We start from the raw sequence: 23,342 nt of genomic DNA, 5'->3' as shown, positions 1-23,342 counted from the left end.
AATGCAATTCTGTCATCTGTTATAAGAGAATGAAGTCACCGTAAATGCAATTCTGTCATCTGTTAAAAGAGAATGAGGTCACCACAAATGCAATCCCTGAAGTGGTTCCTCCATTGGTGTTCCGCCAACACTCCACAAACTGTCGCGGAGCGGACGTTACATTACTTTTTTCTATAAGGGCAGAGACTTTGTATCAGAGGCGGAAGTACAAACTTGAACCTATTGAGAGCCCTGCATACACCTTCAATTTGTGGGCAAATAAGTCAGGTGTGTTTATGAGTCCTTCCAATGCTGTTTCCACCGACAGAAATACTGTATGGCTGGTTAATGATTTTGGTTGAGAGGAAATATACATATGAAACATTCGTGGCATAAATAGACAAATAAATTACAGCACTGTATTTATTTCTTTATTTAAACTAAGTTCCTGTTAATAAAGAAGATTACAAAGATTGAACAGAAATTGTAGCTTTAAAGACTGAAATAAAACTGCAGGTTTGTCTGTGCAATGCAATGCTTTGCTACCTTCTATTTATAGCTTGACTCTTTTTTAACTCTGTTTAATTTTTTCAAATGAATACAATAATTTAAAATTGGCAAATTACCTAGATAGAACTACTAACTAGAAATGAGGGTTTCTGTACTTCCATATATATCCGAAAGCAAAAGAAAGAGAGCTCACAGCTTAAAATCAGGCACCATCCATCTTCATAACGTTGACTACAGCTGCGATGTCACGTAACCAGAGATGCCTAGCCTCCAGGAACCAGCGTTTCTTCTGCTAAGGAAGTGGGTTGCAGGACCAGCCGACATCATTTCTGGAGATGGGGCGCGACATTATTTGTGCCACCTGCATTGATCCCTGTGGAAGGACCCACATTAGATGGTATATACTTCAAAACCAGTGTAATGTCCGTTAAAAATTCAACGGAAAGTCTCCTAATTTGTTACACTAACTGCATTGTTGCCGTTAGGACGAAAACAAAATGGAGTATAAGAATTCCGAAAGGAGAGTTCATTTCACATTAAATTCTGTTTACAATTATAAGACTTTGGTAGTCACTTTGGGCCCTATGAAGCTCGCAGACAACAACGTTTTGTACATCATATGCATGCACTGATAATACTACTCTTATAACCCTTCCTTCTATATTATAAAACATATGCACAGTAGCCTCGTTGATACTGATTGTTATTTCGAAGGAACGTGTTGACTCCATCTTCAGGTTATAAGAGTAAGACGAGTGTGGGCCGCGCCATAGCTCAAGCGGTTAGTTGATGGCTTCCCACCGCGGCGGCCCGGGTTCCGTCAAGTGGGATTTGTGGTGGACAAAGTGGCACTGGGGCGGGTTTCTCCGAGTACTTCGGTTTCCCTGCCAATCTTCATTCCACCAAATTCTCCATCATCATAATCACCCGGGGCAGGTACAATAGGCCAATCAATGGCCGCCGTGCCGAGTGGACCCAGTTGGACTCCAGCCACCACTAAGCGAATTAAAAAGAAAAAGACGAGTGTGGAGAAAATGGTGCTGATATAGAGAGGAGGGCTGAAGGCGAACCCTGAACGAATCCGTAGGAGTAAGAAGAAGGGTGAAAAAAATAAGATCCTTAAAAGGGCGTTTTCAAGGGCACAGTGACTGAACCAGTGGGTGGCAGAGAGTTTGGAGAGACAGAGTAAGGGACAGTGATCCTTAAAAGGGCTTATTTCAAGGGCAGACAGAATGGCTGGAGAGGTGAAATACATATAGGTGACGACAGCAGAGTTGCGGACGGGGAGGGGGGATCGGAGAGGGATACATGAAGCTGTTGGCAGAGCTGAGAGAAAAGAATAGGAACCGGTGTAAAAGTAAAGTAAAGCTATCCCTGTAACAGGCCGTGCAGGTCCATAGGGTTGTGAGATGTTGAGGGTCTCACATTTTCTAGGCAATAGGCTCACAGATGGCGGTAAGGTTGTCAGCCTTACGCGCCGGCCGTCCTTTACCCCCAAGAACATTCCAAGAGGATCCCTGTTAGAGGCTGAGTCGACCCCAGGGCCATAGTGCGGCTGGAAGGATTAGGTCAAATTCAAAAAAATCACCTCATCGGGATCCGATCCTGCGATCTTCCGGCTTGTAGCATAGTGCCTCAACCAACTACGCTACCGCGTGCCCACCGGAACCGGTGCAGGATAAACTGTTACCATGAAGATGAACACGACACACTCAGACCAAATATCAGTAAATGAGAGGGCACGACGTCACATCCCAGAAGATGTACTTTTCTCCTGTCAGAACCTCAAATCTTACATGTCCCAATTACATTACACACGTTGATTCTCTCGCCCCCTACACGTATGAAGAACTCTTGTGCCTATGTGTACAGCACGCCTCCATTACGTGTCAGTACTGCCTCAGCGCTCCGGAATAAAGGTTTACTCTTCGTTGAGAGCGTTTTCATTTTCTAACACAAAGCAAACATGTTACCTGATTTTCGAAACTCTACATGTGAGTCTGTATATGTTCAATAGAATTTAATTATAACATTCAGCACTAAACTCAAATACAATAATTACTCCGCTACGAAATATGCATTTGCAGTGTGAGCCTGATTTCTAGCTCTGCAGCACATATAACCTAATGGGTGAATATAACCCATGTTGTTCAGCGACTGGGAACTTGGGTTTCCACAGAAAATATACATAAGTATCCCGATGTGCTTACTTGTTCGTGAGAAGTGAAAATATCTGAGGATCGGCGGAGAGGTAAACTGTGTAATTTGTCCTCGTACACATAACAAAACTTTTTTTCGTGAATGGATTTCGATTAAATTTGGCATTTGGAGGAGGGTGCTAATTAATAATTATAAGACGCACTATAATTTACTGACGAGAATGAAACTTGGCAACACTGTGCGATATGCTACACTGCCAGGTGCCTGCCTGCCGGTTCGAGCCACCTCCTTCAGTTTATGACTTCAATGTACAATAGAATAAAGTACACGACTGGGCAACGTGTTTTGTTCCTTGGCTCGTACTGGGTTGCGGGATAGTTCAAACAGTGTCAGGCGGCTTTTAGGAGCCTTTTCTGAATTATAGCATCATCGAACAGCGTTTCCTGGAGACTAAAGGAATTCTGAAGACAGGACGGAGAAGGTCGGCCTGCAGTTACCGGTAACACCGTGCTGGGCGTTCTTTAGCGCCTCCTGTCTTCATCTGCAGTCATTACGTTGGCTGTTGCAGAGTGCTGGCATATCAAAGAGCGGTAAGGTTACCGCTGTACAGAAACTCCAACCTTGTGACACGCAGAAAAAAGGGGCCTACTGGCAGCTGGCTTCAAATATTTGCTTCCCAAAACTTGGATATATGCTGCTTGGTTTCGTCTGTCACTGTCATGATACATAACTCACTCGAAACGCTAACGTAGACTTCTCAAACCCTAATACATTTCATGGAGGTCCCTCAATCCACAGAAAGTGGGGATGTGGTGCGCTCTGTTAGGTGCCCACATGATTTTCCTCATTTCCTTCCCACAACTGTCAACATTGACGTCTCACTAACCCATGGAGCTGAGCCCTTCTTGAGAAGCCGCCAACTGTGCGGCTACTCATGAAGTTCCCAGAATTTTATGGAACCCGAAGGTTCATTACCGTGTTCACAAGAGCCCTCCACTGGTCCCTATCCTGAGCCAGATCAGTCCAATCCATTCCAGCCCATCCTATGTCTCTAAGATCCATTTTAATATTATCCATCCACCTACGCCTTGGTCTTCCCAGCGGTCTCTTTCCTTCTGGCTTTCCCACCAATATCCATATGATGTCTACCTCGACATATTCCAAGAACCTGCGAATAAGGCGGATGACTGGAATTTGACACTCATTTTCAACAAGATGTGGCGAGGTGACATATGTCTAACTGGGTCTTTGGAAAATAGCAGGGGTTTATTTTATGACAGGATTCTCGAAAGGACTTACCCGCCCCGGTCTCAGGATGAGACTCACCCGGACCTATTCCCGTGGGATCTACTGAAGGGTGTGGTGCGTAAATATCACCGACAAAACTGTGCAATCGCTCCTGCTCTGCTGGCTGCAACATTCGTGAATATGGAGCAGCGTTTCGACTTGTCTCTCCAGACAAAAAGGAACCAACTTCAGCATACAATCTGAACTAATTATCCATACGATTCGCAAGATATACACCAAGCTTCAATTTCGCCGATAAAATATTCTGTGATTTATAATTATTCATCTGTGGACTCATCCAAATGAATAACTGAAAGAAAGTCGTCGGTGAAATAGATCTCTGCTTCACAAAGAACTCAAGGTATAGAAAAACTAAAAAATCAGTACAAACCTCACTTGACGTAAACTTTTTATTTGAAACGTTTATTTTCATATTGTGTCTATAAGGAAATAAGGCCGCGCCATAGCTCAAGCGGTTAGTCGCTGGCTTCCCACCGCGGCGGCTCGGGTTCGATCCCGGGTCTGGTCAAGTGGGATTTGTGGTGGACAAATTGTCACTGGGGCAGGTTTTCTCCGAGTACTTCGGTTTCCCCTGCCAATCTCCATTCCACCAATTGCTCCACAAGCACCCTCACCTATCATCTGGGGCTGGTACAATAGGTCAGAAATGGCCGCCGCAGTACAAGGGACTTAGTTCCACCCCACTAGCAATAAAAAAAAATAACTACACAATAGTTAGATCGGTAAACAAATGCAATGATCTGCAAAGTCAAATAAATTCAGAAGAAAAACAGTGTAGAAATTAGCAAAGGGATATGAAAGGGGTTTAAGTTCTATAAAATTTTCAAATTATACATGTAAGAAATATTATGAAACGTGGGAATCCAAAAAGATGCATAGACCAATAGACGGATATTTTAAATCCATACTAGTATTTAACGGCAAAACTTGGATCCTTACAACAGGAAACAAAAACAAACTTCCATAAAGGAATATGAAATTTATTATAAGTATTGAGACAAAAACATGAAGGGATAGAACTAGAAATTACACTTTTAGAGGAGTTACAATTCAAAATGTTGGTACATTCAGAATACTCAGAAGGGTATAAGAACTAAAACTTAAGGGAAGAAACCTATGAGACGACCCGGAATAAGATAGTTTAGCTAGATACTGAAAATAACCAATAAGGGTCAAAATATTTGGCGATAAATTAAAAAAGAGAGAGCTGAGGGAAAAAGAAAGGAAACTCTTGGGCCATCGACCTGTATAGAACGAGAATAATGCTATAAAGAGACTCTTTGACCTCTCATTAATACTGTAGCTAGTTAAAGAAACATAAAAAGATGCATTTGGAAAAACATATACTCAAATTACAGGCTTCCTGCTATAGAACTGATAACTTTGAGTTAACGTGTTTGTATTGCAATTACCGACAACAGAAAGAAAGTGTAGCAGTTTTGTTAGTGAATATGGGGTTGGGTCAGGATGATAAAAGCGACGGGCTTACACGTTACATGTTAATAAATATTGGCTGTAGTGCTGTATCATAAACGAGCAAGTTAATTTCCCCTGAGAGCTTTAATAATAACTACAAGTTCTCCCCTTCGCAGCCGAGAGTTGTTTCGCTCTGCATACCCTACCCTATCGTTATGAACCCGACAGTTCATCACCGTCATCACGAAAGCTCGTCACAGGACTCCATCCTTAGGCGACTGAAACCAGTCAATATTCTCACAAGTCACTTATCTATGATCAACGAACAAAGCTTTTCTTCATCGTAATGTCGCATTTCCCAAACCGAAAGAAGGGTAGCTACAGAACTTATCTAGATCATAAATCTTTCAATAAATACAATTTTTGGGCTTTCAAAAAAATCGCGATAGTAAAACAATCTAGTTTTTTAATCTTCATGGGTTAGGGTGTCTTTAATTCTTGAATAGGTCTCTCTTTCCAGCGTTTCCTAGCTCTGTAGGTTTCTAATAACGTACTTCTTTAGATCAACTGTAAATCACTGTACGAAGCAGAATCGTCCTTGAGACGTCAATAGTTTTTCAGCTAGTCAAGGTGTCCTCTGCTTCTATAGAACTCATTACTGATCCTTGCATTAAATCACCTGGCTTCAACCTTTCCATATATTCCCTTATGTATGAAGCTTACATAACGACCTTAAGATTATCATTAAATAAGATATTTAAGAGATTCCTTATTTTGATAAAGCAAAGCACTGAATCAGAATTCTTAAATTGGTACTAAAGAGTTCAATCTTTCAGCATCCAGTTACAAGCTCTGTAATTCAACAAGATTACAGGCTCACCTAGACAGGTACATAGAGGAAGATTTTAAGTATCTCTACTAACAACTTAAGCCTACCAGAAATTTCTTCTTAAATCCTGGTTCTTGTCTGAAATAAACCAACGAATCCTGTGGTATGTGGAATTCTGGGATCCCTGCTCCTGTGTTTCCTGCAATAGGCTGTGGTTTTGGCATCTGACAATCCAGGTAAAGGGTCAATGTGCTCGAACTGGCATTGAATACCAGAGCCAGATACGTCCAACCATTTCCTGTTAACATACGAGTAAGACAGAATCAATATAACAATGCAATGATTTGTATGTAGACATTATTTATAGCAGTGATTTGTGTTTTGTGACACGTTTCTTACCATGAAAATATAAAATACTGTTATAAAAATTACTTGACGTTCCCCATATCGTATGGAACCTGAAGGTTCATTAGTATTGTAACGTGTTTCGTTACAGAATACGCCGTAGAGATTCACAAGAGTATATCACTAGTCCCTGCCGGTCACGGTAGCCGAGCGGTCTAAGGCATGCATTGTCTTTGGTCGCTTGGAAACCGGGATCGTGGGTTCGAATCCCACTCACGGCATGGATGTTTAGTTTGTGTGTGCGTTTTTCTGTGTTTGTGTACAGGTACAGGCCTTGCGACGAGCTGATCACCCGCCCAAGAAGTCCTACCGAATGTGTAAGATCTAGAAAAACCGAAGTGAACGGAGAAGTTCATGGAGGTAGGCCTAGGCCCACTGGGGCTGTAATGCCAAGGAAAAAAATCAGTAGTCCCTATTATGAACCTCATTAACGCATGCCACACTTCCCCATTCTAGTCCTTTACTCTTCTTTTTAAATCTATGGGGTTGGATGAGATAATCCATTAGTTTGATGACCACTGTTGGGATAACTGTACCAGCCCCATACGAGACATGAGTGTAGCAATCAACGGAATGAGAATAGGCAGAAGAAACAGAATCACTCAAAAATAAATGTGCCCCAGTGTCACTTTGTCCACCAAAATTCCCCATGGAGCCTGAACAAGGACCGAACCCGGACCGAACCCGGACCGCTGCATTGGAAAACCGGCGGAAACAAACCTGAGTTTCCATAAGATCACTTACAATAGTTTTAGTCGATTTTGTCTTCTAACTGGTGTCTCTCTATTTCATATTCTTCTACTAAACCTTCGTATGCATTTCTCTTCTCACCCATGCAAGCTACACATACCCCGCCCGCCTCACACCCCTTTATCTGATTATCGTAAGGGCATCACCACACTACAGCTCCGACAAAGGGAACTGCACAGATAAATCATTTAGACCGGCTCTGGAAAATCTTTCAATTCTTCTCGACCCCTGTGTTTAACTCTTTTGAACTGTCGTGGCATATTGTTTTATTGCTTGATGAGACACGAAAAGGGGAGGATGTGAAATAATCTTGGTTTCAAGGATTATGCTAACATTTGACTGAAGGGACTCCAAAAATCACTAAAAACTTCAACACAGATTCCAATCCGTTACCACTAAGGTGGCTCAAGCGGTAAGCCTATTCTGGAAGCGTCCGGCAGAAAATCGACTATCCTTAGCGAGTTTTGGGATTCTAGTGGCCGTCACTATGAAGAGTACTGTTTTCTGGTATGTGACGCCGTGTGGTCTGGTAGAAGTTGGCTCACATTTCGAAGAATATATGCTGCTTCCATCTTCAGGGAGGAAGAACTGGAGAAGGGGAAAAAAGCGGGGACAATATGTTCCTCCGAGACATCGATACACTTCTACCACACTACACGGAGTCATATCCAAGAATACAGCAAAATTTATATCCTGACCGACGGGTTTGTGATTTTCCTCAGTCTCCTGAGGCAAATGCCAGAATTCTGCCTCAATTAGGCCACTACGGCTTCCTTCGGCACACTTGCCATTCCATTATTCGCTACTCTCCCTACCACTCGACACCCTGTATAATACTATCCACGGTTCTATTGCCATTGTGGATCTTGGCAGCTTTTCAGTTTCTCAATCCATACACAGTCGGCACGACTCCTCGGACGGTGACTCAGCCCGTCGCAAAGACCTCTGCCTACACACAGAACAACATAAACACAGAATAAACGCATATAGATATACATGTCTCGAGTGGGATTCGAACCCACGATCCCAGTTTTCGAGCGGACGAAGGCGGTTCATGCCTTAGACAGCGCGGCCACTGTGATCGACTCAATACATATCGAAAATGTAGTTCAATAAAACATATACAGTATAACTACAATATGGATTTCAATTATGAGGACTGCCTCTAAATATAGTCCTTACACGTATACAGGGTGTTGCATTTGAGAGTACTTACCTCTCTTCGTCTCTGACGCGGGAATGCAACTGCCTCGCGCCGTCCTCTGTGCCGGAACAGGCTGCTGCTGCTGTAGGGCCCAAGAATTTTGATGCAGCTTTGAGTCTGACGTGATCCTGTAGTGCAGCACTAACTGACCCGTCCGGAGGTTTGAAGTCGCCTGGAACCAAGGCGTGACCCGGCCGGGTGAGTGTATTGACAGTAGGGTTCCTGTAATGTACAATACAATATGTGAGAACTGGGGACTTCACTTTTTTGTGGTAGATATTTATCGTTCCGTTGAGAAGTTCTTTCGTCTTTAGAGAAGTGTTCGCCGAGCGTGGAAACAAATGATACAAGTTATTCTTCTACCCTGAAGATGGAGACAGTATATTGTTCCGTTATTTCTACCAGATTCGTGGCTTGCCATCCTAACAGATAGTAATCTTTAAAATGCAATACACAACGGTCCGTCACATTGAAAAGTAAATTAATATCGAATTGTTCTTGGTGGAGAGAATTTATATTGTGATCTTCTGTGAGACCGCGTTGTCTTATGAGAGCGTACGACTGATTCAGAAGAATCTGCTGCCTCTACCTAACCTGACAAGAAGCAGCAAGCTCCTCCGAAACGTCAGTAACTACACACAAGAATATGCGGTGTCACAGTCAAGATGACCACGATGCAACACTTGATTATACGTTTCGATGTACTGGTTCATCGACGTGAAGTTGGCTGAAATAAATTTCATATTCGCAAAACACTATAAAACTCAGAGAACATCTTTATACAGGACTTCTTTTTATTGCTGGTGGGGTGGGACAAAGTCCCTTGTACTGCGGCCACTTCTGGCCTATTGTACCAGCCCCAGATGATAGGTGAGGGTGTTTGTGGAGCAATTGGTGGAATGAAGATTGGCAGGGGAAACCGAAGTACTCGGAGAAAACCTGCCCCAGCACCACTTTGTCCACCACAAATCCCACTTGACCAGACCCCGGGATCGAACCCGGGACGCCACGGTGGGAAACCAGCGACTAACCGCTTGAGCTATGGCGCGGCCCTGTACAGGACGTTACTTGGTAACGTACTTTATTCAGCACAGAGCACGAGTATACCGTTATGTCTCCTTCTTCTTAGCCTCGTTTGGGGTAGAGCACTTGAGGGTGCGGTTTCCATACAATAGGAGATACTTCATGTTAGACAAACTACACATACATCCAAGAAGACAGTTGTTATATTGCACGTTCGCCTTCAGAACAGACTACACGCACAACACCCATCTATAACGTGTTACCATCTCTAAGGCGCATAGAGCTTGAAAAACGTGTAACATTAATGTATCCATTTTGTTCAGTGGAGAATAGCAACACAACAAGAACAGAAATATGTTGATGTGAAGGTGACAACAACCGACGAACTCTTAGCATCGTATCACATCGTATCACTAACAAACTCTACCCTCTTAGCTGCTGATACGATTCTCTTATGTACAAAGAACATGTACCTAATTCATGATTTTCTTTCCCCTTTCCATACGAAGATGTATAATCGCCTGCTGATTCAGTATCAGCCCTGTCCTATCTGATCTCGTGTACTCAAACTTATATTCTGATATTACTCTTGCACCTGCCGTAAACAGATTTACACTGCGTGTGCTGGCAGAGCGGTAACGCTCTAGACTCGTATTCGGGAGGTGCTGGCTTCGAACCTCAGCAGAGACATCAACCAAATCAACCAGCCAACCAACAGAACGACCGTTCAATTATGCAACGCAACCGGTAAAAAATGGTAAAGCTACCCTTGCAACAGGTCGGGGAGGCCCATAGGTCTCTCGTTTACAACTATTGCTGGTCCTCGCCAACGCAGTCATTCTCGGACTGTCTCAGATTCGAGAATCCCCGAACCTCGAGAGCCAGGTCCCCGTATTTATATCCTCCAAGAACACGGTGGTCCAGTTATAACCCCTAGGCGCTTGGTTCCCTTTCATTGCCTCCTACAACTCGCAGGGCTATTGTGGAAATATTCCAACCAGCCTCCACACGGGCATGGCTCTTCGTTGGTTTCGGTTCTCCAAATATAGTCTCTACGGGGACTCAACAGAGAACACCGCTTCCCACAATTCCTCTACTGCTGCGTGCGTAGTCGTTGCTATGCTTGCGTGTTCTCTGTGCTGTAACCTAGAAATGGGCGTCTTCTCTGATTGACTATTCCGGCTTTCAGCAGACATGCCACAATATTATAAACATACTTTTCATTTCTTCCTTAGTAATATGATTCACTTATATTCCTCGATGGATAGAACTCACAAGGCGCGATGTGTCGCTACGGCGTTAGTCTGAGTGATACCCGGGCTCCGCGTATTCGCGCTCCGGATAAAAATATGCGATACACACGTAAGTATTTATTTCCATGGCCACTTCATGTGCCTATCCTAGTTCCTAAATAAAATAAGAAACAGTAACTCCTGTCACGGGCTGCAACGCCCTTTAACAATGGAAAACATCTTATCTATCCATCTATCTTTTTATCCATCCATCCATCTATCTATCCATCTATCTATTCATCTATCTATCTATCTATCTATCCATCTATCTACGGTCCTACAACCCTTTCTTGGAACTTGGCCACTTTTTAATTTTCTTAATCTATAGACAATCGGTAGGACTCCTTGGATGGGGGATCACTCCGTCGCAAGGCCGCTACCTACATACAGGACAGCACAAACAAAATGAATGCACACATCCATGCCTCAAGTGGGATTCGAAACCACGATCGCAGTGTTTGAGCTGGCGAAGACGGTTTATGCCTTAGACCGCGCGGCCACTGTGATCGGCGAAAACGTCTTAAGCCTCCTTAAATATGTCCAAAATTAAAAAAAAATGCAAACCGACTAAGGCTGTAGTAACAAATGGCGAATAATGAAATGGTGTTTAGTAAAATTTCATGTCTGAGAACAAGGAAATTAATTGTCGGGTAGAGGCCGCAGCGCCCTGTACCAAAAAATATGTCAAAAACCAATTTTAAATAAAAATGGTGCATAATGTTCTTTAGTTGACGATAATGACAAATTCTGAAATTTTGCCTGATATATTTTTAGTGCTTTGATTACTAATACTGAGCCGATCACACGAGGTAACAAAGTCAATATTTCAGCTTAATTTTATACAAAACAATTTTATCTCTCGCTCATGGTGTCACACCCTCCTCCCGAAACCGGCTTACGCCTCCCCACGGGGGCGCGCACCCCAGTTTGGGAAGCAGAGACCGAATTACGGGTGTGTGTTCATATGTTTTATGCACCCTCACCTAGAGACTTGCGGTGCTGCCTGTATACAAAGAGCAGTGTGAATCCCGCGGGAGCTGTAAGGGCCGCAGCGATGGCCCCTGGGCCCGGTACGAGCACGTCATTGTAGCCGGGTCGGAACTTGTAGGCAGGGAGGTGCGCCGAGGGGCCTAGCACTTCACTCACACCAGGGGTTGCCCCAGTCACGTTCAACAGTCTCAGGATGTCCAACTCAGCTGCAACAAACACAACATTCGGTCAACGTAAATTTCTATACCGGTTCCAAAGTTTCTTTTTTTCAAAACAAAGCCAAACAATTTATTTCTTTTTATATTTTAATGCTAACTTATGATTTCCATTTCCGTCAAGCGTGAAATTCTGGATTATATCAGTAGCACGAGTTTCATTATACTGAGAGGGTTAAATAAACACATATATGGTTGAAGAGAACAGCGTTTCTGAACGAGATATCTCGCTTTCAGGATTTAAATGGTTAACACTTTCAGATATGAAATATGCAAATGAGATAGTATTCTCGCTTTGCGCATCTCAGTCTGTCAAGGGGTGTGATTACTTCGTTTGAAGCCAGAAAATACTGAAATTAAGACGCAAACGTTATAAACTATGATCTTCGAGTTGTTACAACCTACACCCTTGTAAGTGGATACAAATGTTTCGAACGAACACTCTGCCTCCATCTTCAGGGCAGGATCGTGTTTAGGCACATAAGAAATATTGCCACTGTACCGATATACATGGGAAACCGGAATAGCTTAGTCGGTGTCGTGATGGGCTACTCGCTGGACGACAGGGGTTACACTCCCGGCAAGGGTAATAGAGTTTTCTCATGTCCGCAGCGTCCAGACTGCCTCTGGAACCAATTTAGCTCCTTAACTAATGGGTAGGAAGGATATTTCCATGGGGATAAAGCTGCCGGGGCGTGAAGCTGACCATTCATCTCCATCTAGTGCAGAGGTCAACAGTGGCGAAGCTATATCTCAGCACCCCCATATATCTTTATGGCGTAGTGATTAAATTAATTAAGCACACGGAAAATCTTTTGCCGATGTACATTTATCGAAAGTCACCGACAGACAGACACAGACAGACATTACTGTCCTGATCAGAAAAAACGCAGCAGACGCGGCATACACCCTATCCCCCCTCAACCCCATACCGTTTCTAATTGAGTTGTGTAAGTATTATATGCTGCATCTGTAGTGTTTAATGAATCAGACGAGCTCAAAAAAAAAAACAACTAATTCTTCCCTTCGACATCATGACGGGCAACAACGGCATAACTACAGTTCTGCCATCAGAAGGAATGGGCTTATGTTCTCTCCCGTCTCGATCACATCGGGGGTGGGGGGAAGGGAATATGTAAAACGATGAAGAGAAATTAGGTTTGCGCGTTATTTCGAATGATATCATCTATTTTGTGTCATAAACTCAGTCGGCGCCCTATATCTCTAGTGAAGTGATGCACGGAGCTTCCCGACAGAGAGTAACAGTACTAAGTGATGAGTCCCTACGGGCCAGCGCACATAACATCAAACATAACAAATGGAATCAGAGTGAAGTACCGTAAATACCTCGTAACTCGTGATTCCTGTACTGTTTAATTAACTAAACTAACTCCATGGAGCTCCATTTCACCATACTAATAATATTTGGTGACGAGAACAAAGAATGAAGCTCTTCGTCCTGCAACTTTCTCCTGCCTCCCTTTCTTCCATCTTCTTAGCTCCAAATATTGTCCTCAAACGCTCTTCATACAACCGAAGCAAGAACTTTGTGCCCAGAGCACGTTTGCGCTAAGCCTTACGGTTTTCTGGATAATTAAACAAAGGGAGGCAAACGTGCCAGAATTGTTACACTGTACGCATTTACGAACTTGTTAAACAGCAGATGGGAAGACAAACGCTTCCCAACAGAACTGCAGCAAGCATTCCCCGAACTCAATCCGCTCTTATTTATCAGTGAATACAGTTCTGATTAGTTATTGTCCTTCACTACTAAGTTACTGTAACGCGTAGGGGTTTGTTCCCGACTTATAGACGGGTTCTGGATTGGATGTTTGGATTTATTGACACCTTATTCATACAACTTGCGACTACAGGCAGTACAGCGCTATCGCTAATTTCACACACATTACAGTTCACCGCTACATACGCAACAAAGTTCTCAGTCTTCACTGGTCGTATCCTGGTAACGGATTTATAAGAGTCACTGTCACTTCAAGTCACATATGAAGTTTTTTTACAGCCTAATTACTTTCTTGGTATTCTGCAACTGCCAATTCTGACAACTCAACTCAGTTCAATTCCTCTGCTCCTAAGATCAGGTCCTGGCAGGCTGGCGTCTCGAAACTCGACTAACTCTTCTCAACAGAACTCTTCTTTATAAACACTTTGCATGGATCACGCAAAAGCACAGCATTTATATTGTTGGGAAGGCGTGTTTGCAGCGCGACTGCATAGCAAAGGAAGTTACTCGATTGTTGTTTGCGTATTCGTTGCCCACGGAATGTGTTCCCGAGTCGTTGCCTAGCAATGAACGTCTATTCTGACTTGACTATTCCGGCTTTCGGGCTCATGTCACATTATTTAAAATTTCCCACGTTTTAAAGATTTATTAGAACTCTTTTATATTGAAGCCTGTAGAGCCGTTACTATGCGACGACCGCGAGATAGGAAAATATACTAGAACGGTTTCTAAGCAACGGCTCGATAAACACGTTCCCGCAACAACGAATCGACGCAAAATAATAGAGGTACTGTTGCAAACTGTGTGTTTCTAAGTGGGCCGTGCCAGGGAGTTACCTCGGAGACAACTGGGGGACCGAGTGTGTTCTGTACGGGAGTCTGTGAAGAAAGGTCTTGAGATTGTGAAGCTAAAGAATCTCCACTGTTAGTAGCCATTGCCAGGGAAAAACTGGTGAAGACATAGCAAGCTGGAAAAGGCTGAGAGGGTGCTGTGGTGAGCTTTGAATTGTAGAGATTAGCGGTTGCGCTGTAAGCGTACAAATGGTCAATAAATCCATTCACCAATCCAAACCATATCGATAGACACACTCCTAAATCGTGACAATATTAATATGTCTTCCATGCGTCCTCCAGTCTGATGACAAGACATGAACGTGTACATTACTGGCTTGATGTTTACTTGTAGACTGAGCTTGCTACTAGCACCTAGCGCACCTTGACACCTTGAGTGTTTTTATTCTTGGTACAGAAGTCTTTGTCAGAAAAGTTATATAACAACATCAGTGAAAACAAACTCATGTGTCCAATTTAATCCCAACCTTTGTAATCCTCTTTAATCTTTACAATGTCAAATTCTAAACAAAATTACTTTCTGAAACATATTTCAGGACAGGTTAGGAAAAGCTGATCCAGTAATAACAAAATGCTGTCAGAGCCCCTGCGTACGGGTACTGCGCGCAGCTGCGCTTCGCATAATCAATATCCAATCATAACATCCAATATTATATAAGATTTCAATAACTTCTGAATGTGTATGTATCATGAAAATGCCGAACAACAGATGGCACGGGAATCATTGCTGGCAGATCCACCTACCGGCAGAATGAGTACTACCTGCAACCAGCGCTTGCGCACTTACAATCTCACGCAGCACCATTACAGTTCTATTGTCTCGAGATACGTAAACACTAACAAATGCGCTCAAATTCCGAAGCACATAGTCTCATATTACGTCTTACATTAAACTAACCTGACGCAACACCCTAACCTAACCCAAACTCACGGGATCATTACTCAAGCTCCTGTCAATTAACCAATAAAAAGAAACGCGCCCCAGGTACCAGACTGAGGACAGTCATGCAGAACCTCGTGTGCAGGGAAATCGGAAGGAATAGAACATGACGTCAATGATGCAAAAAAAAAAACCAACGCAGGCGCTTCGAAATCGAGAACTGTCCTATCGAATATGTTTAGGATTAGAATGGACAAGCCAGAGGAATATAACGATGCAAGCGTCAAACTTGGCTTCGACAATAACAGGAGATACGTTTCGACTACAATCGCGACAACCGTTCACAGCCCACATGTCTACAACATATGAATACCAGAAAATTCAGATCATTTTAAGATATATTATCCCATATTAAACTTACTTACTTACTTACTCATGGAGCCGAGCCCTTCTTGAGGAGCCGCTAATTCTGCAGCTACTCAGGAAAATCCCAGCATTTTATGGAACCTGAAGCTTCATCACCGTGTTCTCAAGAGCCCTCCACTGGTTCCTATCCTGAGCCAGATCTATCCAATCCATACCATCACCATCCTATCTCTCTAAGATACATTCTAATATTGTCACCCACATACGCGTTGGTCTTCCCTGTGGTCTCTTTCCTTCTGGCTTTCCCACCAATATCCTATACGCATTCCTCGTCTCCCCCATTCGTGCTACATGACCTGCCCACCTCATCCTCCTTGACTTGATCATTCTAATTATACTTGGAGAAGAGTACAAGTTATGAAGCTCCTCATTATGCAGTTTTCTCGAACCTCCTGTCACTTTATCTCTCTTCGGCCCAAATATTCGCCTCAACACCCTGTTCTCAAACACTCTCGGTCTATGTTCCTCCCTTAATGTCAGAGACCAAGTTTCACACCTGTTACACCTCAGGGGGGAGGGGGGTGAGAAATTATAATTGCTTTAGTCTGTCGTTACTCATTTCCTAACATCGGCGCTACACTCGGCTGCCGTCGGCTGTCTTAGCTAGGGAAGCTCGGGATCGGGCGAGGACAGGATGGTTACTGGCGGGTGACTCAAAACTCCCTGCGAACATTTCTACTATGTACACTTGTCTATTTACAATAATAATTACATGAAGAAAAAGGTTTGCTTTTGATCTGTCTATCATGACTCTTATCCTAAACTAATTCTACCGACCTTGGTTGTGGAGGGGAGGTGCCTTGAAACTGTGCTCCTATCATTGTCTGTCACTCTCCGTTCATTTCTACCCTGTTCTACCCTGGCTCTCACTTGGTACACTGGAGACTGCCTTATAATCACACAATAACACTTTGCTTAACAATAACATCTAACAGCATGGCGTATATGAGCGAAAAGACTTACTTGCAATACAAATGTAGATTACGGCCGTTGTCCACCCTCTTATGGAATACATGTCGCCGATAGCCTTCGGCTGACAACTCTATATTCTGTATAAGATCAGAATTCAAGTCTCTTGACTTTCCCTCATTTATAGTCTTAATTCGCTGATTCAGCGTGGACGACAAGGGGGTAGATAGCTCCTCCCTTGTGTTCTAATTTCTTAAAGTTAGGCTTTCATTGGGTATTCTATGTGGCTGGGGGTGGACCTCTTGCGTCTTATCGCTGTGTATTTACTCATATGACCATCTCCAGTGGCCTAGTTAGCGGAGCGTCTTGCATACGGTATTACGCATGAATGCTGATTATCGCATTCTTAACCTCATTGCGTGTCCATGTGTTGTCATCTTTGCTCTTTCACTGCAAAACACTTTTCGCAAGTCTCCAGGCACCTAGGTAATGACTTAAATTTTCAATCCCAAATTTGATCCTCAACAACACCCATATAGGTGCGATATATGACTACTAAATTAATACACTGAGTTTGGCCGAGATACTGGAAGCTGCGCCATGGCCTCCCGTTGGCATCCTAGTGCGATGTAGTAAACCGAAGTGAAACGGAGAGTTTCATGGAGGTAGACTAAGGTCCAAATTGAGGTTGTGGCGCCAAAGAAAAAATCCACACTAACCTCATGTACCTTGACCATACGAAACCCATCAACTTATTCCAACGAAACCTAATCTACAGTTACTTAATTTTATTAGGCCGCGCCATTGCTCAAGCGGTTAGTCGCTGGCTTCCCACCGTGGCGGCCCGGGTTCGATCCCGGGTCTGGTCAAGTGGGATTTGTGGTGGAGAAAGTGGCGCTGGGGCAGGTTTTCTCCGAGTATTTCGGTTTCCCCTGCCAATCCTCACTCCACCAATTGCTCCACAATCACCCTCACCTATCATCTGGGGCTGGTACAATAGGCCAGAAGTGGCCGCAGTATAAGGGAATTAGTCCCACCCTACTAGCAATAAAAGAAATACATAATTATGTTGATTATTTGCATGTTGCTGTATAGATAAAATTACGGTGTGGAAACCTGACGTTTTTGTGTTTTTTGTCAGTCCTTCCAGGGTTTTGCCAGGACAGTAAGGCAATCGGGCCAGATATCTCGATATTGACACAGTCACGATGTAAGTAGAAGAATTCCCGCTGAATTCTCCACGGGTTAGTACTAGTTTTTTCATAATATTGCCACGGGTAAGATTAACATCCATCGAGTATTTTATTTCGTCCATCCCTCATTTCATGCTATATAATAACAGTAGCTGATTAGAAGTCGTTACATAATGAAACAAAAGTAGTCTCAGTTAACCTGAAACTGAATGATCGTATCGTAAAATATTCTACAGGATTATGACGTGAAACGTATATAAACATCCAAGCAAGAGCCAGTCAGGTTTGACGTGTATGCTTGCTGTCAGCAGCGGAGCTCAGTCGCTCACCACTGTGAGCATATCGGAAGCACAAAGAGATTACAACAACATTGATTCGATCGGCACGGCAGATTCATCGAGTAAACAACACAGAATTCGTAGTCCACCTGCTTTGCTGATTCGCAAAAACTGGATCCCTCGGGAACCTCACGCACTTAACAAGCTCACGCAAATCAGGCGTCCGATTACAACGTGTTATTTCCACTTTAAACAATCAACATACTCGCATTACGTCCCTTAAAAGGCTATCATCAGCGATATATATGTGTATTTTACCCAGTAAATAGCAAAATAGCTCAAGGTTTCTCCTTTTATGAGTAGGAACATGGTGGGTGTCTAAGAGAGACATAATATTATGTTGTAATTTGGTATTATTAAACAGAAAAAATGTTTTATAACAGCACGTAAACAGACGTAAAGAGCAGCTGGTAATGTGTCTTTCTCTATTTAGGAAGATTTTGTTACTCTTTAATGAGGAGCTTCGTAACTTGTAGGCTTCTCCAAGTATAATTAGAACGATCAAGTCAAGGAGAATCAGAAGGGCAGGGCATGTAGCACGAATGGGGGAGAGGAGGGATGCATATAGGATATTGGTGAGGTAGCCGGAAGGAAAGACACCACTGGGAAGACCAAGAAGTAGGTGGGTGGACAATATTAAAATTGATCTTAAAGAGATAGGATGAGATGGTATGGATTGGACTGATCTGGCTCAGGATAGGAACCGGTGGAGGGCTCTTTTAAAGACAATAATGAACCTTCGGGTTCCATAAAATGTTGGGAAGTTCTTGTGTAGCTGCACAATTGGCAGTTTTTCAAGAAGGGCTCAGCTCCATGAGTGAGTGTTGTTACTCTTCAAAAATTAATTAATTCCAAACTGTAGCCATTATAATATAATCAGAATTCATCTGCGTATTGCAAGAGAGACAGCAATAACTTATCTTAACTAAAACCTCCAAGCATAGATAGTAGAGTATGCTACAAGGCTCGACTGCCAGCAGTGGCTTTTTCTCTTCTCCTCAGCTTCCAGGTATCCATCCAGCCACCTACCCAGAGGGTACCGGGTGCTCTATCCCCAGCGGCTGGGGAATGCAGCTGATCACTCATCTCCTAGTATCGAGAATGCATGGAACTATACATCCGCGGCTCATACCTCTTAAATGAACACCGTTTAATTAAGCATAGGGACAAATATATTTTCTATCCATAGTTTTTTCCGTCAAATTCACTTGTTTACTACTTGTGTCGTCACATAAAGTGCCTCTCACTTCTTCCACGACTTTCCACTTTCACTTACTCTTCTACTATATTTTCTACTTTTCTCACCCTCTTTTGTGCTTCCTAATTCCAACCATCTCATCATCAGTAAGTTAATACCGAATTCACAGTCATAGGAACTTGTAATATGGAGGCAACAGTTTCGTTATGTGAATGCTCATGAAATCTCATGTCGTAACAGATGGCTGCCTGTGCAGAATCTGAGGCTGTCCTAGCGGTGACAATGAGGAGTTCGATATTTTGGAATATAACAACGTGGTCTACAGACGTTTCGGATGAATGCACTGCCTATGTCTTAGTGGCACAAGAGTAGGCCATCCAAGAAACCTGCAAGGAGCAGGCAACAAGTACAGTCCGGTTCCTTTCTGCTTTCCTGACTGGCCTAGTCTTCGATCCTGAAGATTGAACCGATGCGCTTCTCGAAAACGTCGGTTGATTCCTGTCGTACGTCACGGAGTTACGTCACAGAATACCTTTCATAGTCAATCTCACATTCAGCAACAGTACGAGTATATCAGCCAGTGTTTCCACGTATTTCCTAGTTAATCGCATCGGTACACATGGGATTAACTCTGCTATTCCAAGTCTCAATTCAAATTGCAGGAAATTAATCGGCCAATAGTATATGCCATGCGGCCTATTACTAAAGTCGATGTTTCAAAAGGGCAATGGCTCGTCTATAGGAAATGCTTCTGACGTATAACGAACACCTTGACACACCGAACCCGGCTTTAATTTAAGTGGAAATCAATAAAACGTTACCAACCACGAGACATCACTACTGGCTCTCAACTTGTGGAACTTCCGTCTCCATTAAAATCACAGACAGTTTTGCCAACAATTATTCGATGCTTCTGATTGGGAGAATGCATTTTATATTTCAAAATGCGTTAAGGAAGAAGACTACAGCAAGATAATTGGATCGTATTATGTTGAGTGGGATAGTACATAGCAAAATTGAAAAAGTATAGAAAGTTGCAGCAAAAACATGCCTGCTAAATACAAATATACGGGTAAAGCAGCATTCTAGATTTTGACAAAAAGTTAAAGAAGGATAATGAAACAGACAGCGAGCTTGAAGGGAAACAGGAGAGCCTGGCAAAACTCTCCTATTATATGGAATTGAAATTTCGATATCCAAAACTAAACCAATGGCACTGAAAGGCGATGAATTACTACAGGATAAAATTGTGAATAGTAATCAAACAATTGCAGAGGTCAGAATATGTAAATGCCTATGAAATAATGGGGAGGGGGTGCACGTGGTAGCGCAGTCGGTTGAGGCACTATGCTGCAAGCCGGAAGGCGGCGGATTCGAATCCCTATAAGGTCATTGGTTTTTTCAATTGACTTGATCTTTCCAGGCGCATTATGGTCCTGGGGTCGACTCAGCCTCTAACAGATATGAGTACCAGGAATCTTCCCGGGGGGGTAAAGGGCGGTCGGCGCATTAGGCTGATAATATCACTGCCATCTGTGAGCCTATTGTCTAGAAAATGTGGGAGCCTCGACGTCTCACGACCCTATGGGCCTCCATAACACGTTGCAGGGATAGCTTTACCTTTTTTAACCTATGAAATACAGATTTCCAGTTACAGAATTAGAAGAAACTTTGATATAACTACGTCAAAGAAGTTAAATTAAGACTTAAAAAAAATAACAGAAAAACCTGCCCCCCACGTTTGAATGTGAAATGCGGATTTTGAAAAATAAGGACAAGAATAAAATTGAGACGTAAATGAACAAGTGGAAAGAAACTTTATGCAACGAATATAGTAGAGAATATTGATATATATAGAAGACAATGGAAAGTTCAGGTGGAACTGATGGAGAATAATAGACTTCACATGACAGCAACACAATGGAAACCTCGGGGAAGAAGAAATGTTGGGAGACTTGAGCGAGATTCGGGACAGCCCCCAGAGCCCTGAACCTTGACAGCGCTAAGGAGGAGGAGGAGGAGGAGGAGGAGGAGAGTGAGCTNGGAGGAGGCGGAAGAAGAACAAGAAGAAGAAGAATCGTGAGGAATTTTCTGAGTACAGTGGCCGGATACAGAATGCTTGGCCTTAAGAAGAATGCAGACACAAGGAAGTAAAGTGAATTAAGCTCATGGCCATTCAAGTGGAATGGACAGAGGTCACATACAAACTATTCACAGGCTTGTACATAAAGACTCTTAGGTTTGTAAGGTGGTGAAGATTCACACTTTTGTGTTCTGGGTTATGATACCGTGTTGTAGTCTGTTTCAAGGTTCAACCCCGAAGATAGAAAGAGTTCATTCCTCCGAAAAGTTGGTGTTCAGATACCAATACTACAGCACACTGGCCTAACCCAGAGGACACACCGATCCATGAATTAGAAAAGGCTCAGAATAGTTGCACAGGCGAAAGTAGTGGTCCTCCACTCAAATTTCGGTTTGAAAACCAGCGCCCTGATGGAGGTTCTTCGTGGATTTCCTCAGCCCTTCCAATGAAAATTCTAGGATACTACGTATTTCAGATATCATCTGGGGCTGGTTCGATAGGCCAGAAGTGGCCGCAGTACAAGGGACTTAGTCCCACTTCACTAGCAATAAGAAGAATCTCAGATATGCGCTTCCTTTCACATCCTTTGCAATCCATTATTCATTAATCATTCAACCATTAGACACTAAGCAGTCCAAGCTACAGAAATCATCACTAAGTAACCAAGAATAATCGGAGAGGAACAATGTTACACTGTCACGTGCAAGGATATAAATAATTGATGGTTACTCTACATTGAGACGTGCGGCTAGGCAGTTACGTAGACTGTTACTAAAATGTGGGAGGGCAGAAGAGCAATTCAAGAGTGGCAAGTGGGGATACGGATATTGGGAAAACGAGGACAGGGCTGGGGCTTTGAACACACCGGCAGGAAAAAGTGTAAAGAATTGTGGCCCTTAAAATGGTTGCTTCTAAAAGCAGAAATAATGGAGAAATAGTGACTCTGAAGACGCGGAATGGAGGTGGAAGGATATCAGAACAGCAATGGAAAACGGTCTCACATATAACTAAGTAAATCTTTGCGCTTTGTTACAAGTTAAACAAATTCTGAGATTCTCAAGGATGACTATGAAAATTGCAGTCTTTGGAATGCCACGTTGTGTAAGCTGGTAACTGACGTTTCGGGCAAACCTGCTGCCTCTAACTTCTACCCTCACGAAGGCGACACCAAATTTATTTTAGAACGTTGGTAACTATGTACCAGACCACACGGCGTCACATTCAGGAAGGTAGTAATTTCCTTTAAAATAAGTGTAACAGTTTCCATACAAATCTATTTTAAATAACTTTTTTTTTTAAATCAATCGCTTTTCAAATATTCAGTGAAGTTCGATTTGAGCCTCGTGTCAATCATCTGGCGTGGCAGTGGATCGTAAGGACAAAAAGGGTATAAGTTTAATTTTATATATATCTACATTTTAGTATATATTGTCACGTGTTCTAGTGACTTTAGGGTCTCGGCGAGTCGATTTATGGAATGTTCACCAGGCGGCACTACAATTAATTCATCACTTTCAATCTTACTGTAACTACAACATTTCGTAACTACGAACAGTGATAAGGCTGTAAAGGTTACTGTAACTACACCAGAATTCACTTCTGACTTCTTTCTCTTTACATAACCCTTCAGCCGGCCGAATAT

The 23,342-nt window shown here is 42.9% G+C and overlaps 1 protein-coding gene across 2 annotated transcripts in view; it reads right to left on the bottom strand.

The window, feature by feature from the left end:
• Positions 1-384: 384 nt before the first annotated feature.
• The window catches only part of LOC111871474, a 252,688-nt gene continuing 229,730 nt past the window's right edge, over positions 385-23,342 (bottom strand). For both annotated transcript variants that reach the window (XM_023864636.2, XM_023864629.2), the window contains 4 exons: positions 11,860-12,072; positions 8,574-8,783; positions 6,310-6,500; positions 385-862 (listed from right to left, as the gene is read on the bottom strand). In XM_023864636.2, coding sequence (XP_023720404.1) covers positions 782-862; positions 6,310-6,500; positions 8,574-8,783; positions 11,860-12,072 — 695 coding nt within the window. In that variant the 3' untranslated portion in view covers positions 385-781. The remainder of the gene's footprint in view (positions 863-6,309; positions 6,501-8,573; positions 8,784-11,859; positions 12,073-23,342) is intronic.

Source organism: Cryptotermes secundus, unplaced genomic scaffold (assembly GCF_002891405.2).
Source record: "Cryptotermes secundus unplaced genomic scaffold, Csec_1.0 scaffold152, whole genome shotgun sequence".
In the NCBI taxonomy this organism is placed as follows: domain Eukaryota; kingdom Metazoa; phylum Arthropoda; class Insecta; order Blattodea; family Kalotermitidae; genus Cryptotermes; species Cryptotermes secundus.
The sequence above is the reverse complement of the archived record's forward strand: the minus strand, read 5'-3'. Positions and strand labels throughout refer to the sequence as shown.